This window comes from Bactrocera oleae, chromosome 4 (assembly GCF_042242935.1).
Source record: "Bactrocera oleae isolate idBacOlea1 chromosome 4, idBacOlea1, whole genome shotgun sequence".
Lineage (NCBI taxonomy): Eukaryota > Metazoa > Arthropoda > Insecta > Diptera > Tephritidae > Bactrocera > Bactrocera oleae.
Window position 1 is genome coordinate 45,928,731 of NC_091538.1, and position 27,447 is coordinate 45,956,177.

At 32.7% G+C, this 27,447-nt stretch overlaps 1 protein-coding gene across 7 annotated transcripts in view; it reads right to left on the bottom strand.

Annotated features, from left to right (window-relative positions):
- Trpm (transient receptor potential cation channel, subfamily M) overlaps positions 1–27,447 on the bottom strand; it is a 240,780-nt gene that overhangs the window by 107,438 nt on the left and 105,895 nt on the right. The window contains exon 3 of one of the 7 annotated variants that reach the window (XM_070108436.1): positions 7,402–7,458. The exons of the other annotated variants lie outside the window; for them this stretch is intronic. Coding sequence (XP_069964537.1) covers positions 7,402–7,458 — 57 coding nt within the window. The remainder of the gene's footprint in view (positions 1–7,401; positions 7,459–27,447) is intronic. 7 annotated transcript variants of the gene reach the window in all.

Below are 27,447 nucleotides of genomic sequence, written 5' to 3' on the forward strand. Positions count from 1 at the left end.
ACAGACAGACAACGCATAGCATAATGCCACACACGCTCGCCACCGCTGCAGGCAGAGCGCTGCGTTTATCGACGAGAAGCACGCGCGTGACAGCAACAGATGAGCGCATATGTGAAGTGGAATGAAAAGTTATAAATTGTAACTGAAGGAACATCACTTGCACGCATATAAACAAACACACGCGCGCGCACAAATATGTATGTCCGCTTCCGCCCAACAAAGCAATAAATAACGTGACACATCCGATGTGGCAGCAACAAGGAGCGCTGGCAACTTCGCACAGCCACAACGATATTCGCGTCCGCATCCGCATCCGCAGTGGCCTGCGCTCGGTTTCCCGCGCACACATCGCTGTCATTGTCTCTGCCACTCGAAGCGTTCGTATGTGAAAGTGGCAAGCGCGTGATGCAATTAGTTGCTCAACTATGTATGTGTGTATGTTCTTGTTACTACTACAGCATCCCTGTAATTTTGGGCAACTGTGCTTCTCTCAAGCGCGCCATATTCCTTTGGAATCGCTGGTGCTGCGCTGCGTTGCCAAGCTCTTAAGCGCTTATTAACTGTGTTGGCAGTGCCAAAAGTGTCAATCGCTTGCTTGCGGGCAACACAAGTAATTGTGGAAGCAATTTGCGTAATTGCTGGGGTTTACGTGTAGTTTTCGTTACGGTAAGAGTCTCAGACAGCTGTGGGGTTTGGTTGAACACAAGTGACCTAAAACCAAATTTTATGTTCGCTAACTGCAAATTACGATATCAGCAGAAAACTGTGGAGCGTTCTTTAATACTCAATTGGTTTGAATGCTCTATTTTCTCTCCGTGTATACCGCCTGCAGCTAAGATAAGTGTATTCAACTTATTTGAAGACTATCAGCCCTCACTCCACTGAACAGTTTGGCAATTTGACGTCTGTTCTCGAATAATGAAGTTTAAGTCGAGATGATTCGCAGTCAAAAGTTATACAAATGTGTGCAGCTTTTTTTCAATCAAATAAGAGTTGACAGCTTTTTGGTAGGCATCAAACTTACTGTATAAAGCTCAGGTACTATTCCGATATCTAACAAAATAAAATAGTATCTACTTCCTTCTAAGTTTTCTTATTTAACTTATATACTTGTAGTCTCATAAAATGACAATGAAAATAACTTGGGGTGAGATGAAATAGAGGAAGAAATCTTCCATTAAAACATTGCGGCAGGAAAGTGGTGCCGCGGCTTAAATATCAAATAGAATTGGAGATTTCATTATAAGAAACCACTTCTCAGCAGCTTTGAGCAATAATTTTAACTGCGAAATCGGAAAAATGAAATCAGAAAAACCCTTCAGTTCGATCTCATGTATGAACAAAGCGCTTCGAACCCATCACAAATCTGAATGATTGACATCGATTAGTCAATAACCAGTTAAATCCTTAGAGCCAGAGAAAGGCGTTAGGGATTTTTTAAACAAATATATTATACGAAAGAGATTTAAAATTAATTAGAAAAAATATGCACTAAATCTAAAATCGCTCAAATGGACTTACTTTACTTAAATACAAAAAAACTAACCTCATTGAAAAACTTTCGAAAAATTTGGTGAAATAGAACTTTAGAAGTCAGGTGTATAAACGTCTGCCACGCCTACTAAAGTGAGCTAAACAGTTGTTACACACGCACTGCTTGTGCATATATGGTTATCAAGTGGCAAACCCTGTCTTTAATGGCTAATGAGCATTTAACTTCGAGCGCGCTTTGAAGGCGGACCACAGGGCGTATACGCAACTGCACTTAACTCAATGAATTCAGCGAATGTCGGAAAGTTTAGATAAGAAAAAACTGAAAGTGAAAGAAAAAAAACAATGGAAGTCAACAGTTAAATTGTCTGGTGCAACAGTAATTGCTGAGTACAGACGAAAAGTGCAAGCAGTAAACAACTGTTAATAGAAAAATGGGAATACTTGAAGGAATTAAATGGAGAATGTGAAAAATTAAGTGAAGTGAAATGGGTAAAATGAATTAAAAGAGTAAACGCAAACGCAAACATTAAGAGCAAGAAGGAGCAAGAAGGGCTAATTTTAAGTAACCAGTAGGCGGGGGAGGGAGATACAGTAATACTTTAGTATTTGTATAATAATATACGAACATGTTTGAATAAAGGTATGCGAGTAAAACTCGTATTGAAGGACATCAGACAAAATTAACCACAAATCATAAGAAGCACGCATTGCGCTGCAAGTGAGTGGAGTTCATTTATTTATAGACACATTTATTTATATGTAGTCGTGTAAAAATGGTATGAAAGGACCTTAGTTTGCACGTGATACAATTCACGTAATTAAAAGGCTCTGGAAAAAATAAAAAGCAATCAAAGTCAATTAATTAAGGCCAATTAAACAAAGGGAAGGTGGCGATGTGAGTTCACTCCACAGATAGATAGCTACTTATGTTAATACCCGAGGCTAAATATGGTACATATCAAACTCGCTATACTTGTACATTTGTGTTTGCATGTGTGTCTATATGTCTGTTTGTGAGTTTGAGACGCTTTCCAAAAAGAGGCACAACTAGAACTAAAGCTTTGACATAAGAAAAATGAAGTGCGTTTTTACACACACATGTACAAAAATAAAAAAAAATGTTGCGTGTATGTATTGGTGAATAAAATCTAATTACTTTGACAAGAACTAAAGAAGAACCATCTTATAAGGTGGCGGTACTAGTTCACGATTCATCCGAAAGCAATTAGGCCATTCTCTATTTGATTATATATATGTTATATGAGGTGGCAACTACTTCTTCTAAAAATTTTGAAACGGGTTCCTATCCTAGCAGGCTCTACTACATTTTACTACAATTTTTTTGAGATTTATTAGAAATAAGCTAGATATATCGATATCGGAAATGAGACCATTTGCACCACTTTGGAGTTAGTCACAGAATCGTGCACCACTAGTGATTTGCCCTACTGTCTATCTTTTTTATTGTGGTGGTCTAGGCACACCCACTTCGAGACCCAAGCGAGTTTCTTTTTTTATAATATTCAGCTTTGTTAAAATTTGTCTTAATGTTAAAATGACAATAACTAAACTTGCTAACAAAGACAATGATGTTGAAGTACAATGAAAAATATTTTCCATAAATGAAAATGCGATCAATTGAATCGGAGGGAGAGATCTGGTGTTGTTGTTAGTTTTTAGTATCCTACATACATTGTTGCGAAGAACTTAATTTTGAAAGAATTGACTTGAATAACTTTTAAATTTGAATCAGCTGAGCTGTCACAGATTTCAAATTCATAAGACCAGATTGATCTGAGTATTACCTTATATATGAGTAGATTGTGCTTTAGAATGAGGCGGGCCTTAGTAGTCAGTACATTCCTCAATTTTACCATGAAATTTTTTGAAGCCTAACTGGTCATACGGGATGATGATGTTTCAAATATTTTTGAAATAATTACTGTAGACTAATCGGTCGAAATGAATTAACAAATGCTCAGTTTTACCAGACTTTGGAATCTAAATTATCTCAGCAAATTTCCATTGAGAAGGAAAATAGCAGAGTCTGAGCGTATAGTTATCGAGCTGTAAATGCGCTTTAAAGGCTAGGGCATTAATTCTGTCATAACCTGGTGATTTTTTGTTTTTCAACGCTGTGATCTCGTCCTGTACTTCTACAATATATATTTTAGCGATTGGTAGCTCCCAAGTGAGTTTAAAATTATTTTTTTAAATATATACTATAACGCTTTCAATAAGCCCCTTTTTATAGGTTTCAAAAGCACTTGACTGATATTCGACACCAATTAATCTCAAATGAATAAATTTGTCCAATATTTGGTTCTGTACTCGAGGTGTTTCTCTAAATAAAGTTATTATCATTGGTTATAACGGAGGTTTTTTTCGAGGTATAGAACTTTAAGTTGGCATTACTGTTCAAGATGGCGACCGACTTAACAGCAGTCAAGTGATTTATTCTCAGTTTGGTTTGGTTCTTCATGAATAGACTCACGCCTGAACAACGCTTGCAAATAGTGCAATAATTATAGTGAATACGTAAAGCGCACTACGTTCATTTTATCGTCGACTGGTCCTGGTTGAATGGCTACGTCAACAAACAAAATTGCCGCATTTGGAGTGAAGCTAATCCTCAAGTGTATGTCGAAACACTGTTACATCCAGAAAAACTGACTGTTGAGTGCGCTTTACGGGCTGATGGAATCATTGGTCCATACTTCTTGGAAACGATGATGGCCAGAACGTTACAGTCAATGGTGATCGGTATAGAGCCATGATTACTAACTTTTTCATTCCTGACTTGAACAATCATGATGTCCCGGAGCTGTGGTTCCAACAAGACAGCGCACCATGTCACACAGCTCGGGCAACAATCGATTTATTGAAAGACACGTTTGGTGACCGCCTAATTTCACGTTTTGGACGTGTGAATTGGCCTCCAAGATCTTGTGATTCAACACTGCTAGCCTACTTTCTGTGGGGTTGTGTAAAGTCAGTGCTCTATGCGCATAAACCACAAAGGCTTAACCATTTGGAAGACAACATTCGCCGTGTTATTGCCGATATACGGCCACAAATGTTGGAAAAAGTCATCGAAAATTGGACTCCATCCGAGCCAGCCGTGGCGGTCATATGCCAGAAATCATATGTATGCCACAAGATTATCTTTCGAAAAATAAAATAAAATGTCAATCGAATAATCCATAGTTGTTTTATTGCAGTTTAAAGTTCTATACCTCTAAAAAAACCCTTTACTTTTACAGAGCCACTGTTTCTATTATTGTAGACGTACAACCCTTCCAATACAAGTTTGAGAAATGCTGCCGATTTTACAGACTTTGGCCTGTTATAAATCCGGATCCATTCTTGTTATCTAAGCCCGGGGGTCTTGGGAATGAATTTTACCTACTATATCTAGACGAAATAAAACTTTTCTTATAAGACACTGTGACTCTGTTGTAGTTTTTAATTGAAAATAATATTTTTAACAGTGTTGCCACTTGCTTAACAAATCTAAAGAATTGTTTAAGTGAAGATATTTTTACAATATGGGCATTAAATTTAAAAGATTTAAAAAACCTCACATATACAAAAAAATTTGAACAAGGTTGCCAACTGTTTAAAAAATTACAGCAATAGTTTTTATAATACGATTTTTTACTATATGGGTATTGAAACGATATTATTATTAAGTTTACAGTTAATTTTGTTTATGAATCTTGCCATCTGCTAAAAATTGTAATTTTATAACACTAATCAAATAAACAAAGTATGGCAATATGGGTATGAAACCAAAGCGCTTTAAGAGCACTTATTGCTTATAATATTTTTGAACAGAACTGCAAACTATTTCAAATTTTTAAATCAATAAAATTGATAATATAGAAGAATTATTATAAGTATATTTTTTTGGTAACTTTCTACAATATTTGGAGGAACGTTGCCACCTGTTTCAAAAATTTAATTTATTAAACCTTATAAGGTGAACTACTTAGCGCAATATGTATATTAAACTAAAAAGGTTTAAGTGTTCTTATCGTTAAACTTATTTTTGATAAAAGTTGCCACATACAAAAAATTTAAATCAACAATTTAATTTATTATTACCATGTTCTTATCATGGAAAAGCTATTTGAAAAACTTTGATGGAAGAATAATATTTTTATACAACATCTTTTTTTTATTTTTATTACTCTAGACTTCCTCAATATCTTCTTTTGACCAATAAAAATGTATAGTAAATCGGCTATATTTCAGTTACTGAAAGGCAAAATAATTATATTTTATTAAAACGCATAAATTATGTAGGTATACGAATCATGTTTATTTTGACTGAAAAAACACTCATACATATAAGTCAGATTTTCAATGAATTGGCTGTTTTGATGTATGGCTAACAGATCGAAAAGGTCAGCAGTGACTAAGACAAACAGCAATTCTGATGTACTCAAACACTTTACTTTATTATCTGTGGCATATTTGCGTACACAAATCAAATTCTTAAAGAATTTTTCATTATTTGTGTTATTGCATTTTTTGAATTTTCTGCTTGTTTCATCGTGTGTTGATGCTTTAGTATTGTTCTTTTAATTTTTTGGTTTAATTTTTGCATTTAGACGTTAAGCACTTAATAACAAGGAACACTAAAAAACACCAATCAAATAGCAATAACAAATCAAAATTGTTGTTTAATTATTGGGTAAGGAGAACATGTAAACAAACATTTAACATTAAACAAACAAACGTAGGCACATAATGAGCGCACACACAGCCACACACGTAAGCTTATATATGTATCTAAGTATGTGTGTATGGATGTGTGTGCGCTGAAAACGCATCTTTACTAAAAAACGCTATACATATATACAAACATAAGCAGAACTGGCGTGAACCCAATCGAAGTGCGCATAAAAAATAGCAAAAATATAAGTTTCCAATAAATTTATTGCACGAAACAATAATTACAAATACATATGTACAAAATTATATTTAATAAACAAATGTTATATAAACAAAACAAAATGAAACAATTAGCAATATAATTTTATAGCGATTACAAATTGAGGTCTAGCGAAAATAAATATTGAAAAAATTAAGTTTTATATATTATATTATATTTTATAATCCTTTTTTATAAAAAAATAAAAAAATTAAACACAAAAAATTATTTCTTTTAATTTTTATCTTAACTCGAAAAGGTTTCAAAATTAAAATAAAAATATTATATATTAAGAAAAAAATAAATAAAATACAAAAAAATAAAATACTTAACACAATTTTTGTTTTCCAAAAGTTTTGAAATTTTTTGTTTTCCAAATTGTTTAAAAAAAAAATTAAATAAAAATAAAATCTTAATATAATAAATAATCTTTTCATATTTTTTTCAGCAAGTTTTAAAATTTTTGAAAAATTAAAAATTAAGAAATAATAAAAAGAATTACTTTCAACAAACAAAAATTGAACAACTGAGAATAAAAATATCAAAACCAATAAAGAGATCTTCAAAAAGTTTTTAAATTTTTTGCTTTTGAAAAAATTTTTTAATTTGAAAATTTTTCAAATTATTTTTAAACAAAAAATATTAGTAAAAAAATTAAATTATTTAATCAATAAATAATAATATTACATTTTTTTCAAAGTTTTAAAGTTTTAGAAATATAAAAATTTTAAAAACAAAAATAAATAAAAATTTTAAATTTAATTAAAAAATATTTTATTTTTAAAACAGTTTTAAAATTTTTGTGCTTTTCAGGAAATTTTGAATATAATTTTTTTAATTCTAATAAATCAAATAAAAGTGAATCCACTAAAACCAACTAAAATCCCATAAAAACTAATTACTTTAAATCCAAAAAATAATAATATTATTAACTAAAAAAAATAATTAATTTGATTTCATTGGCTTACCCTGGGCACGGTTATATTTATCAGCCCCCAACAGATTTTTTTCAGGCCCCATGGTATCTTTTGGTTTTGGTATGTATTTTACAGACATTTAAGTTTTTGTTGTTGTGTTTAGAATATATCTCAATTTTTGTGTGGTTTTTTGGTAACAATTTCATTGAATTCGCAATTGCGTTGTGTTTGTTGAACAATTTAATTTACCGTTATTTATTGAGTGCATTTTTTTTTTATTTTGATGTTTTCAATTGAATTTCGGGTGCAATGCAAATAAAGTACAAAACAAAAAAATTAAAAGGAAAATTCCAAATTTTCACATTTTACATTGTTGTAGTTGCATTGATTGCGTTGATGACGGTGATGTTGGTGACGACCATGTTGTTGATGATGATGATGATTGATTGAGAAATATGCAGTTTTATATTTATTATTTTCGAAAATTTTCAAGTGACATATAGGGTGTGTTTGCATAAATTTTGGTGTTTTACAAATTTTGTATTTCAATTTTTCGATTTTTTTGGTGATTTTTTTGCGTTTTATTGGAAAAGAAATGAAATGAGAAAAATAAAAAAAGTTAATTTTTGAAATTCCATGTATTTACAGTTTCAGAATTTTGAAATTCACAATTTTTTTTATTTTTGAGAAAATTAACGGTTAAAAATGGCAGGAAAATATTTAAATGAAATGAGTGAAAAGGAAGTGTGTACCCAAATAACGGAAGAGTTACCAAAAACCAATGGAAAGTAATGAGGAAAGGAGAGGGCAAGTATACATACATATATATTATTAATATATTTATTAATATATTATTAATATATATAATGAAGAGAGTTTAGCGCATAATTTCAGAGGACAGCAGATGGTATTTTGTGCATTTACATATGTTTCGTTGTGTTGGCGTGTGTATTGCAGTAGGAGTAGTAGTAGTGGTCGAATGTTTGAAAAAGTCGTAGAAATGAAAGATAGCGCAAATTGTTGGAAAAAGAGTTTTGAAAAGAGAAACAAGTAAAGAACAAAAGTTATTATTAAAATATCGCTGATAAAATAATGCTTAACTTTTATAAAATAGTAGTAATTAAAGCCAAATTTTTTGTAAACGAGTGGCAAAAGACTCGGCTATTCTTCCCGAGTGCACATACATATATTCGACAACTGAGATGCCACCAGTATTCCTAAAAAATTGTATAACCGAGTTGCGCATTCTTTTGTCACTCACCTACAAAAATAAACGAGGCTCATACTACATATAAAGCTAATTAAATAAGGGCGAAGTGTGACTACTTGGGATAAATTTTTGCTAGACGGGGGCACTTTGCACTTATTTTCTAATAATAAAAGGAAGTGTTTAGCTAGTTATGTAAATATGTATATATTGTTAGCAACTGAACAACCGTTACGTGAGTATTTTTTCGTGTGGTCATAGAAAAATTGTGTAAAAATTTCAAAACTGTGTGCAAACTGCTTGCTTTTGTTGTTGTGGTTTGCATATTTACCATACTACTTTGCATATTCTGTTTTGTTTTTGTGCGGGTGTGCGTGATTGACTAACACCAGACCGCTTTTATTGGTACCGCAATGTGTATTAGCTACTTACTACCGTTAAGTGGTTAGTAAAAATACATGAAAATTTTGCAAAGCTTTAAATACTTTCAAATATTTCAATATATTGGCAAATACAATGAATTTCTGATTTGATGTTGCTAGGTTAGTAAAAATATGACCTTAAGCTTAATTGCGTAAATATTTGAACAATGTAGTAAAAGTACTATACAATATTTATTGAATATAAACAATGATTTTCTATTTTGTTACATAATTAAAGCAAAAATGCAGACCAATCAACTGTATATACATATACTACTATATTTCTGTGGAAATTTGACAAAACAACTTAACTCGATTAAGTATTTTTGTATTGCTAAGCTGACAATGGTATTGTTATAAAACATTTGTGTATGAACTTTCTCAGAAAATCCGTGATATAAGCAATTTTTTTTTTTTTGTAATTCGTTTTTAAACGTTTATTTTGTCAATAAAATGTTGAATTTTATGTATTGAACTAAACTGACTTAAGTTGTTTTCCAAACGCTGTAGAGGTTTATATTAATATTTAAATTTAAAATATATGTGTTTTTTTACAATAAACCGGTATTTAACCTATTCAAGCAATACAAATTTCAGTACACTTAGGCTGTAGTTTATAGATACATATTTACAATTTTAATACCATAATTATTTTTATATAATTTACATATCGATATATTAACATTTTTATAATGTACAATTACAATAACTATACAATTTTCACATATTATTAAAATTTTTAAACATTCCAGTGAACATATCTTTGCGCCGACTTTGATTAGCCAAGCTTTTATAGAGTGGGAAACGAAAAAGCATACATACAATTGAACGCTGCACGGTTACTTTTTTTATCCTTTGGACATGCACATATTTGACAATAGTACTACAAAAGCTTGGGCTTAAAGTTATATTATATGTTTATGAACTTAAGAAGCACTGACGATGAGCCCATATGCGGTTAATGCTAACACCACATAACTGTAAATATTTGAGGATGCGTCATTGTAAGTTACTGTAGTTGAATCTATGATACAATTTTACAAAATACCGCAAATTACTCAAATATTAAAGAAAAAGACTGTGGGCGTTCTATTGTTTAAAATTTGTTCAAGCTTGAGGTGATTATGAAACTTCGAAATTAATTTGAACAATTCTGAAAAATATACCTGTAGTAAGCTATCAAAATAGTCAACAGTGCAAACTGATTTTCAGCAGGGAAGGACATTTATTTTTTAATCGCGTCGCCAAAATTTATAGGATAGGTATTTCTATAACCTCATAAAAGTAGTAATATGCGAAAAGTGCTAAAGAGCACACCTCGCGTAAAATTTTAAAATAAGAGTACTTTTCATATTTCTTTAGGTTATAACTTAAAAAACATACTCAAGTTTTAAATGAATATTTAAAATATTAGCTTTATCTGTTTAATTTTAAACGCGTTTTTCTAAAACAGCATTTTTCTAATCCTCTGCAGTGATTACTCGGAAGTAAATAACCCGATCACTATGAAATTGTTTCTCCATGTACTGCATATAGCTCCCCATATTCGAATTTTGCAAGCCAAGAACGACCAAAATTATGGGTCAAATTCAATTCTTTTAAAGGCGATAATTTTTATCTTAATTTTTTCCATGGTAAACTTTTCTGAATTTCAAAAATGATAATGGTTCTAAGCCAACAATCATTAATTATAATAGTTTATTAATGGGGGGGTTTTTGTATACGAGATTATATACTTAATAATACTGTCAATGAGAAAAATCAGGGGAGTTCAAAGTTCTGTATCGCTTCTAAATTAGGCTAGTTGAAATTTATGATTTAATACTTAAGCCTCCAACTTGAAACAATGAAAAGAAAGGAAGTCCCTTATTTATAATATATAGTATATATCTGTTAGACAGTTAGGATTGCAAACAGGCCATTTTGATGCACTATCGTAAGACCTTTAAGTTCTTGCTATAGTTATGGTATATAGTTATAGATCTGTTAGACTTTTTAATATGTATTTGGATGCCGCTTCGTTACACTATAACGTAAGCTATATCTATCAAAAATTAGAAGTAATGTCAAATCCTATTTAGATTTCATGATATCTTTTTTATCTCAGCATGGCCATATGAAAAAACTACGCGCACATTAACTTGTTTGTCAAGGTATATATGTAAATTCTAAGAACTGTTTTTATAGATTTGAATAATGGTTGATTTGCATTGAGGACATAGGTGAGTTGTAGGTATCCATTATGCACCGGAGAGAGTCAGCAAATCATTGAACTATAGTAAATATTTTCTACAACGCATATACGATAATATCAAACAAATTGTATTTCTAATAACTACCTGGTAAGTTAGTTGTTCCAGAGCAGCCTTAAGGCTGTAACGCAAATCCCAAACAATGAAGGAGAAAATCAGTGAAAAAACTGATAACGATTAGGTTAGACGACAGAGATCACGGGAATTCGCCTGCAAAAGTTTAAACATCGGCTTTTGGTCTAAAACACTTAGGAATAAATCAAAAGACATCCAAGCATTGACGAACCGCTTTGTGTGTATTAGAAGTATGTTAAGGATGGCTAATATTGATCCTAGCCAAAACTCCAGGTTCATCGAAGGTATGCCATCCAAATCGTTTACCATAATTGATCAAGATATAGTTAAATAGTAAATATAAACAGCGTATCTTTCTTAATTTCAGCCAGCTTTAGAGTTAATTAACATTTGTAGTAAAATAGTTCACTTATTTCGGTAGGTGAATTGAATTTTTGTGGGTTATTAACACACACATAAATGAAAGTTGTTATTTAATCCACAAAAAAAAGAGAATAAACTTTTCTAACCCAATAAAGTTCACATTATTTAATGAACACTCTTCGAAAAAATCCACAATTTGAACATAACCACAAATTAGTGATAATATAAAGAAAACTAAGCAAATGGAGTTGTAAAAGTTGTGAAGAGTACTTCCATTTGATAGACTATTGACTAAATCAACGCAAAATTAATATAAGCTCTCTCACGTAGAGCTACTAACTAAATTTACACACTCTTTCGCGCGCTTATTTACGAGCATATCAGCATCAAATTAGATTAACCACTTAACCACTAACCGTCGGCATGATGTAGTGATTTTTACGAGACCAAGCGGAATGAAAACAGTGAATAAAGCACAGAGAACAAAAAAGCCAGCGGACGAGAGAGTGGACATGTAGGTGTGTAGGAGTGTTATGTAACGCAGAAAAAATGCAGTGAATCACGCAGCACGTAGGAATAAAATTTTGGAATTATTTTTTAATTTCTCTGCAGTTGCGTGCTAACAAACTGCTGGCAACGCTAATCGTACAGAAACTTTACTAAAGTAAAAGCGTCCACTCGAATAGTTGCATGTTCGAAAATGAATTTCGAAGTGCCATTTTGAACTTGCGGCGAGAGCAAAATTGGTAAGACGCACTTTTAGTTAGGAACTAGTATAAGAGTTTGGTTATTAGACTCGAAAATTACAACGAAGATTCATTAGCACTGACTTAAATAAAAAAAAAGTTGGCCCCTGATACCCGATATATTATTGGGAAACCTTTGGACCAAAATCATTCATTTTTTTTTCATTTTAAAATTTTCGACAGGGCCAATTTTATATCGGCGTTTTTATATTACTTGACCCTACCCATTAAAAGGTTTCAATTGCGATTCAACATGGTATTTGTATACGTGGATATAATAAGGTTCCATTATAATTTACCAAACTAATAATAACCGGCTTGACGGCAAATTCTATTATGGCTGAAATCCTAGACAGCTTAGTATTAGATCTGTTTTTGATATAATTAGAGCTATCGAAAACCTTTTCCGTGTGGTTTAGAGGAATGAAGTTAAGGTAAGAGGCATAGGGTCCGCTCCGATGAGAAGTTTACATAGTTATCCGTTCAGATGAGATAGCCGATTAGCCTAGGAAACCAAATGGTTGACGGGATTGCCTCAGCCAATGCTGTTCCTAAATATGTGATTGAAAGTCAATAGGTCTTGAGTCTTAAGTTAAATGAAAGCCAATATCCATAATTTTCAAATTAACTTTTGTTAACCGAGCTGTATTTCAGAGACAACTTCGTCTTTTTTACTTTTTCGTGTTTTTCGAAAATAATTTTCTTGCCTCCAAAACCAGAAACACACGCAAGAAAAATTATACTTTAACAAAATCTGCTTCTTCTTCGGCTTTCCTTAGTTAAATATACCGCTTAAGTCGACAAGTGAAACAAGAAAGCAGAGTCTTATACTCCATATCATTTTACTTGAAATTAATTGTGGAATGATATATCCAAAATCCGCTGTATTAACTATAACACTTAGGGACCATGTTCCCTTTTTTTTAAGATCTTATTTTCCAAGTCAACAGAATTTAATGTATGTGCTTATTTCAGCATCCACTGCTGCCATGCTTTGTTGGCAATCAATTCATAAATTGATTCAGCAAAAAAACTTGCCGTTCATTGGAAGCAATTTATATTAAAAATCAATCAAATTAAGTTGTTTGTGCCAGTGGAAAATATGTTGACATACCAAAGCATATTAACTGATTGGAATGACATTTTATATTTGAGCTTGGGCAATTCTCAGAAACAATATAGCAACGTGTAAATCTGCAAGTTAATGGAAAGCAACTCTGTGCGTGGATGTGAGCGCAAAATTATTGGCAAAGAAAAAAATGGAAAATGTAAAAAAATAAAAAAAACCGTAATGTAGAAATTAACTGTCAAACGCTCACTGATCATTATAACTCAACTGCCGTTAAGATGAAATGCTTTAAATGGGACTTTATGAAAAGCAGAGTTACTGTTAGAAAATATAACGATTACCAGTTCAATGGGTTAGACTAAAAAGCTTTTGATAAACAGTTAACCAAAAGTTGCTTTGTTTGCAAATAATTAGAAAGGATCGAAAATACTACCTACTACTACACCATATCAAAAATACATATCATTAACACAAATTCGAATGATACCTATCAATTAGCAATTGGTTGTAATTCGTTTACAATTATTTACTACTCATAAAATATCGATAAAAGTTTAAACGAAAATATAAATATCTTAATAATGGATATCTACTATCGAATCGATAAAAATATAATATAATATCAATTTTGTCGATATTAAAAACATATCGATTAAATATTATAGAAATTCCTTATTTCATTGAATGATCATTATTTGTTGTATTTTACATAAAAAGTGAATATTTATGGTTCCTGTCGATAGTTGCTAAAAAATTTTGTCGAAGTAAAAAAAGACCTGAAGCGAAAATTGGAACGATAAAAATATAAAAGTAACGATTATTTTTATCCAGGAGGCGATAATAAAAATATATCGATTATTATAAACATGTACATTTAATTTTATCAACATTTTTTAATTCAATTGTGATTATTTGTTTAATTTTTTAATTGGAAATATTTAAGTTGTAAAATATTAGGACTGATAAAAATAATTAGGGTAGATAAGGTGAGTAATCCCATGGAAGGTTTAATACAATTTTTTAGAGTTTCGGGTATAAAAGTTCACAATCCGTCTCTTTAATTGGCATGCTGAAATAAAAGGGATAAACATATTCTATATAAATAGATCAAAAGTGCTATTAATCATAAGTTCTTTTTGAAGTAAATGCGAACTCATCTTCGACTCAAATTTTCTGTAGTCAAGGTTTGAAGTTAGGTCCAACCTTCAAACGAGACGTCTATAAATTTAGCAGCTGCCGGACAATTTTTTTTCGTTATATGGTTTTTTCAGTGACGTAAGCTCTTATATTTTCAAAAATATGGATAAAAGGACTTTTGTGTTGATTTTTAATGTTACTCGGGTCAACCGAAGCAACTATTCGTATACAGCATATAAGCAATATAAGATCTCTACAGCGATAAATATAATTCATTGAAAATAATCACTAAAAATTCTCGAAATGATATCCACAATTTTGTGTTTAATTGTACAGAGAGTTACTAGTATGCTTTCCTGCATTTTCTACTGACCTAGATTCTCAAAACGGGTTGCCGTTTCGAAGGAATTTCATTCTAATTCAATAACAAATACAAAAGTGCAGCACAAAGTGTGAAAGTGAAGCGTTTTCTCTAGAAAAATAATTCACTGAATACGTATCAGATACCGAATTTCCATGTAATACACCGTTTTCCGGAAGATGTTTACAATATGTGTATAGATGCCATTTACATATATGTATATATATACATATATATATATATTAAATCAAGCATAATTGCAAATACAGTGAATATTTCATAAAAAAATTTCTGTTTAAGTTTATGAAAATGAAAGAGGATGAAAGGACATACGCACTTTTTGTATACCTTGAACAGGGTATATTAAGCTTAAAGCGTAAGGATATGAGTCGATTTAGCCATGTCCGTCTGTGGGTATCTACGCAAACTAGTCAATCAGTTTTTGAGATATCGATCTGAAATTGTGCAAAAATGCTTTATTCCTGAAGAAGATGCTCTTTGTCGGAACCGTCGATATTAGATCACAATAGCTTATAGTTGCCACACAAACTGACCGATTAAAAGCAATCCTTTGTATGGGAAAGAAATTTGGCATAGATTATTGTAAAAGACAACACTATAATTCCCAAACATAAAAAAAAAATATTTTAACAAAATATCTTCACGAAAGTTAGGTCCATGCCAGCGTTACAATCTTCTCACACTTTTAGATCGGATGACTGCAACATATATGTTGCTGCCTTACAAACTGATCAACCAAAATCCAGTCTTTGTATTGCTACAATCTTAGAACATATTGTTCAGATCCTCGTAATCCAAGCAAATAGCTGCCATACAAACTGAGCGATCAAAAATAAGATAAATATCTTTTTATGCCCTTTTATGTTATAAGAAATGTACCTGCACAGACGAAGTAAACATTTTTTCATGCTTTTCATTAAAAACGGCATAACTCAAATATGTACATTTTAATACGCGATAAAGGTTCTTTACACTAGTTTAAATGCGTGGAACAAGAGAAGACGATATAATTTATTGGGGATCTTCTCAAGGATATACATTTTTATTTCTTATATTTTTCTATTAAACATCAGCTTTTGCATGGAATAATTTATCATACAGCGGAACACAAGAACGAAAAAGGCTCAGCAACGCTGCAACAACAATACTAGAATAATTTACTGCTACGTAATTATGTACATACAAATGTATGCATTTACTTAATTTAATTGAAAATAAGTCTGAAAAATTATACACTCCCACTTCTTAGCAAAAATGACAATTTATCTGATTTGCTCGAGTATTTTTATTTTGCCAGCGACATGAGTGCTGTGTCAATAGGATTAAAATATGTTGTGTTTGGTAAATCGGTCCACTTGTTTTCAATACAAACCGCCACACCACATGTACATATTAATGTGTGTGTGTGCGTGTGTGTAACGATGCATATCCGACGCCCTTCAATGGGCCACAACTCAAACAGTCTATACAATGACTCAATGAAGCTGAACATACGTCGAAAGCAATAGTTTGTATGTGAGTATAATTAATTTATTTATCACATAAATGCAGAGATTTTCCCTTCGAATTTAAATCAGGTTGTGATTTCAATGTGACAAATTCTGAAAATTTTTGAAATGATAGGATACGAAAGTGCCGCAGAAATGTGTGTATGTACATATGTATACATGCATGGATACGTATGTATGTTATAAATATCCTATTTATTGTTATATATATTTTTTGTATTTTTATATGTACTATATATATCGTTAGTAGCTAGCTTATTGAAAATAAAAAATAGCTCTGTATATGTTAAGCTTTATTTACCCCTCCCTACTCTTGATTACCCAAAGCCGAAACAAAGATGCACACAATATAAGTAGATACCATATACAATATATTCATTAAACCAAGTATATTTGCATTACTTCCACCTCAGTGTATTTAAACTGTCTTCTTGTTTATCTATAAACTTTTACGCTTCACAAAATTTTTAATAGAAAATTAATCACACGAAGAAAGTCTGCGTAAACACAAACAAATTGCCACGCGGTTATTTAATATTACTTTCGAAATTAAACGCCTGATTTTTTAATGAAACTTTTCGCAACAAATATTTGCTTACTGAAAAGTCTCCGGCTTAAAGTATTTGTCTTCGTCGAGTTTATGCTTATTGATAACATAATTAGAGCAACTTCACTCACACAGCTAAACTTTTATGACCAAAATCACACAGAAATCAGACAAATGTAGTATACTTGTCGGTGGGTGGGAGCTACTAAGACAGATCTTCAATTCAAGATATTCTCTTAACAAGTGATTAAAGTAATCATTTTATATCACTATTTTTTTCCTAGTACCATCTTTTATATTTGTGGAGTTACATCGAATTTGAATTAAAGAATGGCTCAATATAACCTCAATAATATGGTTTAGATTATCTAAAGAGACCAAATTCATTCCGATAAAAAATAATGTTACCAACAATTTTTGATTTATTATACATATAAACATATTTTAAAGATAATGTTTATCGCTTTTCAGCAGACTTCTGAAACAAAATTCTTGAAATACAGAATTGTTAGTAACTAAACAGAATTGTTGGTAACTTTCTGGTAAATCCCACTAACTTTTTTGAGTAAAATGTATTTATTAATATATAATTATTATCGATAAAAATATCAAATATGAAAAGTATGAAAAAAATTAAATTTTCGAATTATTTTGGCGCAAATCAAAAATATTTTCTAGTACATCTTTTCGTGATTATTTTAGTTCTCTATATTTTTATCAAAAAGTTATCGACAAATAATCGACGATTTCCAAACATTTTGAAATTTTCAAGACAATCAAATTCGTGGAAATGTAATTAAGCTTTTATTTTATGGAAAGCACAAGCACATGATTATTTGTTGTAATTCTGTTATCGGTAAAAATAATAATTTAATTCAAAAACTATATTGTGTATAAAACATTTTTATCCAAACACTTTGCTTTAACAACTGTATTTACCGATGTATTTCTTACGTTAAGACGGACAAGATATATTCACGAAACTTGGCATGAATTATTTTCCAAGGCAGCGCTATAAACATTAAAGAAATGTTTGAAATCAGACCTCTATAGCATATACCTACCATACAAACTGACCGATCAAAATCCTTATCAAGTTCTCTTATAGAAACTTTTTTATATGTGAAGGATATTATACTTTCGGTGCAGCTGAAGCTAACGTTTTTTTCTATTTTTTAACTAAATTTAGTTATTGCTAAAATAATCGATACTTAAAATTTTTTAGAACATCAACCAAAAATATGTGGCCTAAGTATTGAAAACTGTTATGCTTACAGTTTAATAGCATTTTAAATGCTAAGATGAATTTATAATTAAGATGAATATATTTTAGAGATAGAAATCGATAATTTTTGACAATTATTGAATATTTTGTTAGTATTCATGAAAAGATAATTTCATGGTCTGGAAGTTAATTAAAAAATTCTAGAACAATAAATTTCCATAGCAGTAAACATTTATGTCTTTAGAGTTAAGTAAGAAATCCAACTTTTTGGCCTTAAACCATAAATAAAATTCCACATTTTTAGTGAAAATAACCCCTTTCGTTCAAAATTCCAAGTAATTCATACCACTTACCCAACCGAAACTATTTTCTAGTTTTTATTTATACTCTACCTATGTTTCCCCTTGCAACCATGTTACCACTTAAAGCTCCATGAAATGTCAACCTTCAACGGCGATTATATAGTTAATTAAATCGTAAACGATGAGCAAATAAAAAATCCCTAGAAATCCGCCGTCCACAATTAGTGTGCAAAACATTAATTGCAATTGCATTCGGTGCGTTGCCATGTCCGAGCGATAGCAAGTGAGCGTCGCAGTTTACACGCATCGCATTCATTACAATTCAATTGGAGGCGTATAAATTTTAAATTTACGCGCTACACCAGTTTGGGCGCGCTTGACACTTGCGCTGGCGCGCCCAGTTCAACCGCATAATTGTGGTAATTAAGTTTACGATTTGATTCAATTTCTGCTACATTGCGTATACGCAACCAAATTACCGAATTCACAATGAGTGAGTGGGTTAGCCGGCGAGCGCTTGAGCTTGCCAATCAAACCACAAACATAATTGCAGCATGAACAAATGCGTTTCGTGTGAATTTGTGCCAAATACGTATAGGGGTATGTTGAGCTGAAGGTCTGAGTGAACGTTTGGCGACAGAATGGCCAAAAGGAGTATTACCAAATGCGAGAGCCCCGCGCAAAAGCTAACTTTGTGAAAGAACACGCCGCTGACGAGAATATACAGGATATTTTAATTGGATTCAGAGCTTACGACACTCTCTCTCACTCAAAGTGGTTTAGTTCAGAACTAGTTCAAATCTGCATGCCAAGCTCAAGCATCCACTTCTATGTCTAACACACACATAAAAGCAATTGCGCTTTGTTTTGCTGGCGACACTTCGCGCACACAAAAGAGAGGCAGGGAGAGGTGAGTAATTTATGCCGAAAATTGTATGCTTTCATGGAAAAAGCGCAGCCGGTGATGCAACTAGCGTTGCAAATTAAATTTATCTGAAAGTAAATTAGGGAGACAAAATTTTCGGAAGACCGAATTTGAGAGGGGGATAAACAAGTAATCCAGAAATATACATATACTATATATGTATATTGTAAATATATATGTAAACACTCAACGAAGCAGCAGGTTTTAAGTCCGGCAAAAATTAATTAGTGCTGCCGTTAGACAAATAGTATTTTACTGTTTTCTCTCATTGTCAAGCATCTGATATTGTTAGAGGCAACAATTTGTTGACTAATTAATTGTAGTTGTTCCGAAAGGATTTTCTCGTAAGTTAAGTTAATTGTTCAAGGTTGTCACTTTTACATTTGCTCTCATAATTTATGAAGTTTATATAAAAAATTTAATTAACTCTGTTGCCACTGTTGCAGAAGGATTCACTCAGTTGAAAAGTTCGGTTATGATTTTGTTGTTTAGCTTTTTTGGCTTTTTTTTTTTAAGAATGAGCGAGTAGTTCTGCCATAAAAGGTTATAGATCAACAGAAAGTGATAGAAAAAGGAAAGTTTCCAATAGTTTCATTAGCTTTTTGATAATAGAAAACCAGACCATGGGACACAAATTCTCTATCTACTATTAGGTTGCACAATTGACGGTCGTGAGTGTCTCAAAGGATGGCCAAACATAACAACTGTTTCTTCCAAATAACGGTACACAAGGAAAAACCTACAGATTTTAGGTCCTTTCAAAACATTCACCACTTTTCTCGGAACCAGTACCAGAAAAATCTATAGTTAAGTGGTAACTAAACTCAAATCCGATATGTTTAAAGGTAGGATCTACCCACAAAGGCAATAGCCAACAGAGAACTACGAAATAATTATAAAACGTTTCTCTCTAGTTGAAACCAACTAATTTATAACTATAGGTTTTGCTTAGATACATACAAGTATATCACAGTGACTGCCAAAATTTGACTTTTTTGGGTTTTTAGGTAAATTTTTTTTAATATTTTTCATGGAGTTGCCACCAGGTGAAATTTTTATTTAAGAATAAAAGAAATAAATTCAACATTTTCAGTGTAATGACAGCAAAAGTATATAATGTCTTGAGTTTTAGTACAAAATTAACAGAGTTGCCATTAGATGTTTAATTCCGAAATAGAAATATCATATGGGTCAATAACTGTATTCGTGCGGTTAGCTCAATGGCATAATTTGCTAATTATTGCATTGTTCTAATATTTGAACTTGCGTCGTTAAGCTATTGGCCTTTTGAGTCTTTTTCGATAGACGAAGAACGACCTAAGCAGCCAAAAAAAGATGAGGAATTTGGGAAAACGGCGGCTAGGAAATATTGTCGCAACCGGCTAATAGTGCAGACCTTGTACCTTCTGACTAGCATTTGTTCTGGCCGGTGTAGAACACCCTCACTGAATACGGTTCACATCAGAACGGGGTATCAAAAATTGAATTAATTCATTCTTGTCCGCCAAGCCAGCGCAGTTGATTTGGGTTGGAACCCACAAACTCCAAGAAAGATGTGAGAATGCTATAGCTTCAGATGGGCAATTAAAGACAGTATTTTTAAAGCAACAAAACGGTTTCAACAAAATTTGCAATGAACTCTTAGATGTTAGGAAACTTTCTAAATTTAAGGGGGTTTTCTGGTCTAGAAATGAAAAAAAACGATGTTTTGTTTTAATAATTTAAAATTTTAACTATTATATAATATATCTACAAGAATATTTTTCAAAATTCAAATTATTCTTGAAGATATAGGTATTTTGCTGACCCGGCTTCCAGCCTGGTTCGACTAGCTCGCGAAACTGTCTCTTTCAAAACGATACCCACGGTTTCTCAGGTTACACTGGACCGATTTACCTGAAATTTTTAAAGAGTCTTTTTTATAGATTTGTCTATGACTAGAAGTATCCATGTTCCCAAATACAATTTACTATTTTTAAAAAATTCAAAACAGTCAAAAAAAGTGTTTCAAAAAAAAATTTTTTTTTTCAAACAGTCTTCATTTTGTGGAAAAAAAATGTAAAGCATTTCCATAAAACCAGACATTGCGAGATCATTCGAAGTAAATAATTTTTTCTTTTTGATTTTAGATTGCAGAAATCGTGGGTTAACGCTATTAACTTTTTTTAATTTTTTATTTTTCCCTGTAATCTTGTGATGTTAATAAAAAAGTTATAAAATATACAAAAAAATATTAAATGCCTTTTTGCCCGACCAGAATGTCCCTTTAATTATTTTCTATTATATTTTAAAAGGTGTTGCCGTTTTTATCCAATTTTTAAATTAATTAATAATACAAAATACGGACACGAAATTAATGATATTAAAGCATGTGTCTTTTATAGACAGTATGATAGAATTAAAACGTTATGGCGTTGCCACCTAATTAAAAACAAAAAACAAAAAAGACACTTAGTGAAATTTGAGTTCAAATTCATTCGAACACATAAAACTATAATTTTTTTTTAAAAGCTAGTGCTCTCAGAAGTAAATTTTAAGGCTATTTTCGAATAATTTTTTCTTATTAACAGTTTTCTACAATTAAAATACTTTCCATATAAAAAAATTTTAAAAAATGTTTTCAAAAACCTATAAACAACAATTTTCGCACCCTGAACCACACATAAATAAATAATTGAATGGTAAAGCATATCCAAAAAATTACGATTTAATTATTTCCAGTAAATATTACCTGTAATCGCATTCATCATCTAACGCAATGGCAGTGGCATACAACTGCCCACAACGAATCCACTAACTAATTACATAATAAATCAATTAACGGTGATTTTGTTAGGCGCTCGCAATATAACCACATAATTTAATGAAAAACACATGTGCCAATTATACAAGCCCATATAAACACAAATAAAATAACACTCAATGATGTTTGCAGACTCTCGAACACAAAAATAACAAAAACAACAAAATTTCGAGCAAATCTAATTTATTAAATAAACAAAATTTATTAACACTGGATTTTTACTATCACACACACTCAGAGAGACAGATTTTTGTGTCCAACCAACAACAAATTAACAAGAATTTGAGGCTTCCAAGGCAACAACAACACGCGTTGGCGTAATTTAAAATCAATACAGCGCTACAAAAACGCCTGCGAAAATATAGGTCATTGCATAATTTACAAATAAATTATTGCAAACACATACCTACATGAAAGCGTATATATGTATACATATGTGTATATATGTATTTATGTGTATTTATAAGCGTGCGGCAAGCATAACTGCCAACGCGGCAGCTGCGGCAAAATATTGTTGCAGCAATGGAAAGTATGTAAACACCACGAACAGCAGCCACAAAGCCAACAGCAAATACACACATGCATATATACTCACTAACATTCAGCCACACATGCATACTCTCTGTCAAACACAAACAGCAAATGCAGTTGTATGCTTAGCTACCAGCCGCTGTTAACAATGTGCTATACGCCGTAGTCACCAATGTTCACATACGCTCACACACAGATGTACATACAGTCAGTCACACATTGGCCACACGGCACTACTAATGCCAAAGTGCATAGTTGCCAGGAGACTAAATGCAGCATTCAACGCTATGACAACAACTCACTCACACACACACACAAGCACAACAGTAACACATACACACGCACTAACACGCAGACGAGCAAAACTTCGCAAGTAATTTGCACACGAATAATATTTACGGCTTCAGGAGCAACAAAAATGTTATATTAAAAGCGGAAGTGCAACAACAACAACAATGGAAAAACAAAAACTTCAAATTACAGTTTTCACCGACATAAATCAATAAAATAAATCACTACCGCAGATAGTGGCACTCTCTTTTGACTAACGGATTAAAGCAACCATGGATATTTCCTTCATTGTTGGACTCCGAAGGGGAAATGTAGAAATTTACTTTGGATAAAGAAGAAAACTACAGCAACGCCAACAGCTTCGAATCCTTGGATAGGTTAGATTAGATTTCAAACTTCTCTTTGCCGCGGGGATTCCTGGATGAACAGTAGGTACACCGGTACCTTATGATGCCAAAAACTCCTAGTTAGAGATCAGGGGTCCCTTATACACGGACAAAGCGCCTTGATCCTACCACACATTTTTTAGCCAAAGTCAACAAGAAATTTGGCATATTACCATATATTTCCGAAAGGCGTGCACCCTTATATAGTCTGCTACTTAGATCAAGCACTTACCATAAGTATAGAGAGCTAGGGGATCGTGATATATTGTAGATATACCTTGAGAATAGGTTGAAGCCTTGGCGTGAGACGTACGTATACCAACAACTCCAACAAACAAAAGAAAACTAATATTAGGAATACTATTATTAATACAAGACAAGTTATAACTGTAGTCTAAAGTTGGAAAAGGAATTAGACATTATTGTAATCAGTGATACTCTTTGGATCACATGCACTATAAGTGGAGAGGATGGGACTAAACTAGAATAATTTAACTTCTCTCAGATAACGTAAACTTCAGTAGGCCGTAAATATATCTCTTTTTCTCACTCGAACAAGCTTTTTATAATAATAAAAGTGAAAAGGGATGGGATTAAGTTGATTGGATGAAAAAACCGACTAGGAGGTATTGTTACCCAAAAATAACATGAATTTCGGTATATAAATTGTAACTTTCTTAACGATTGGTGAATGAACTAACAGACTTGAGAATGTTTCCTGTTCCTAGCTAGGATATAGATAGAAACGACAGCTTATTGGCTAATTAAGTCAATAATTAGACATTCACTGGACAGCAAATAAAAGGAATTTTCTCATATTCCCAAAAGAACTGGCTCTATTTTTTAAACAAACTAGCTACGGCTAAAACTATTTTGCCCCACTTAGCGACCACTATATAAGCTTACAGAGAGGATTCGACTCCAAGTGAGCTATCATGTTTTGAGTTTGGTGTAGAAAAGGAAGATCTTTTCTTCCGTTGTAGACCTGCCAACGGGAAACTTATATTTAAACCCACGCTTTTAACCCTCTGAGACAAATCAACGGAAACGTCTATTGGGACAATTTCATATTTAGTTGAAGGAATCTGAGGCTGCAGATATAACACTTTTATTTAACGAAGGCTGGTACTTTCTCTATCTACCTATTCCTATAGGTGTAGGTACCTATTCCTAATCATACAACCTAATGCCTTATTAACATATTTTCGTCCCAGTTTCCTATGTGTGATAAGCGTAAGTCGCTAATAATATATCCACAAAGATTTATAGTACCTTATTTTGATAATGCCAGCTGCGGTGGTGGTCTATAATGACTACATACCGATCTGAAGTACTCCACATTGCATTGACCAAATATATTGTAAGTTTTGTCCATAATACCTCGCATCATTCTCCTACAAGTTTTAGTAGACTCGAGAGTCATATACAAATGAAGACACCAATTGTTGTGCTCGCAAAACAAATTTTTCTGGTAAAGTTAGTTTTCAATTCGTCAGAATGTTTTCTTCGTGCCGATTTCGAAGCGATAGTCACATTGGTCTATTCGTAAATCTTTACAAAAGCCAATGGAAATACCTTTTAGGTCAACAGTGGGGTTTTTTATGGTAGTCCCGGGCACAAGAAGAAGACATTGGTTAGAGCGATTCTCCGGATGGCTTGGTGTAATTTAGAATCGAACTTTCAATATTCTAGTTTGGTAATCAAGATTTCCAGACCTGAACTCTGAGGCCGTTTGTAAAATTTTTACATCAGAGACCTATTTTGTGCTATTAGATTATTAAGAAACCTTACGCCGAAAATTGCGTTAGTTCATTTGGGAGACAAATCTATATCTCTCATCAAGGTAATAGAATTTCGATTATCTTGGCTATCCGTTATACCCAGATAAATTTTAGAAATCCTTCGCTACTTTTTCTGTTAGGCCAGCCGAACAACTCCGACTAAACTTTTTTCATGCAGAAGCCGCTCAAAGTCACGACATTCAACTTTTGAAGTTATACTTGTACACACAATTTGTATGCACAAAAAAGTATATAGATAATTAATGTTAAAAGAAGAAGAAGCAAAGATGCAACAGCGGTTGCAACAAGCTGCCTGCAAACAAGTGGTAATGTGGCGCGTTAAACGCTCAAGGCGCCCCAACCGCAGCTAGAGAGTAGCGTAGCAGGTTGCATGCGATACTTTCAAGTACTACAGCATGAGTGACAACAACAAGTGCGGCAACAAAGTCGCAGACATAAACTTCAACTGTTTGACTGTCGCATTGCAAGGCCTTTTTCCGCGCAAAACTTTTGCAATTCAGCAAAGTTGGAATACTTTTTAATGTGTCTGACTTTGAAAGTGATTTCTTGATGTGTGCGTGAGTGCGTGTATGTGTTTCGATAGTTAGCTTTGTTGCTATGCTTATCTGCTTTAGTAGACTCTTAAATATGCGCCGCAGCCGAACGCAACTCTGCTATTAACACGGTTGAGCAACTTGCAACACAGCCTTGCCACATAGCCTATTAACGCGTATTAATTTATTCGCTCAAGTATATTTATGTACCCATACATTACAGCGCCTGTCTGTATAGCAGAGGAGAGTACTAAGTATGCCTTCGCAGAATATTGTGAAGTTTCAAAGCAACATTAAATTCGTAATTTATGACATTTGTAACAGAGTTAATTCAACGCTTAACAAAAGAATTCAAAATCTGATTAGAAGGCAGCGCATTGAATGTGGCAGAAAATTTGGCTGACGAAGCGAAAAAAAAAATGAGATAAAGGAGATTTCATCTATGAAAAGTGAGATTTTGCGACGTGCTCTCCCACTCTCCGCCAAAGACTTCGGCGATCTTGCGTTAAATTCGTTTTTTGTTTGTTTTTTTCTCTACTTTCTCAGTTCAACGCCATATTCACATACTTAAACACACACATAAATGTCAGGAAAATCGAGGGAGGAATGACAAACGTGCAATTAACGCGAAACGAAAGCGAATGTAATGAGAGCGGGAGTCGCGCCGTTATGTCTGCTGTGGCGTAGACAAAATATGGCAGCGATTCTTATTTTTTAAATACTTTGACTGTGAGGGCATGGATGTATGAAGTGATGTGTTTCCTTTGTTGCTGTTGCTTTGATTTTTTTATAATTAGAAAATAGGCGCTTTGGAATCTGAAAATTTTGTGGGGGGCAATACTCTCACCATATTTCAATGCAAATAATTGTGTCTTCATGCGCCACAAATTTAAGTAGCCAGAGAGTGACGTTGTTTGTATCACCTAAAACTAATCGAGTTCGATATAGGGTTATGTATATATAAATGATCAGGATGAAGAGACGAGTTGAAATCCGGGTGACTGTCTGTCCGTCTGTCCGCCCGTCCGTCCGTGCAAGCTGTAACTTGAGTAAAAATTGAGATATCTTTTGAAACTTGGTACACATGTTTCTTGGTACCATAAGACGGTTGGTACTGCAGATGGACGTAATCGGACTACTGCCACGCCCACAAAACGCCATTAATCAAAAACAAATAAATTGCCATAACTAAGCTCCACAATAAGATAAAATACTGTTATTTGGTACACAGGATCACATTAGAGCGGGGTATTCGCAATTAAATTGTTTTTCAAAAAGTTGCCGTGGTCCCGCCCCTAATAAGTTTAATAACAAAATTCACTGGAAGTAAATGTTTTTAGAACCTCTACATACAGTGTGAAAATGGGTGAAATCGGTTGACAACCCCGCCCACTTCCCATATAACAGTACTTTTAAAAAATACTAAAAGCACGGTAAAGCAAGCACTTAACACGCCAGAGACATTAAATTTTATCTCAGGGATGGCATGAGATGACTTTTAGGAACCGCGTTCAAAATTAGTCAGTCCACTTTTAGGTGAAAACCCATATCTTGGGATCTGATTAACCGCTTTCTACCAAATTCGGTACAT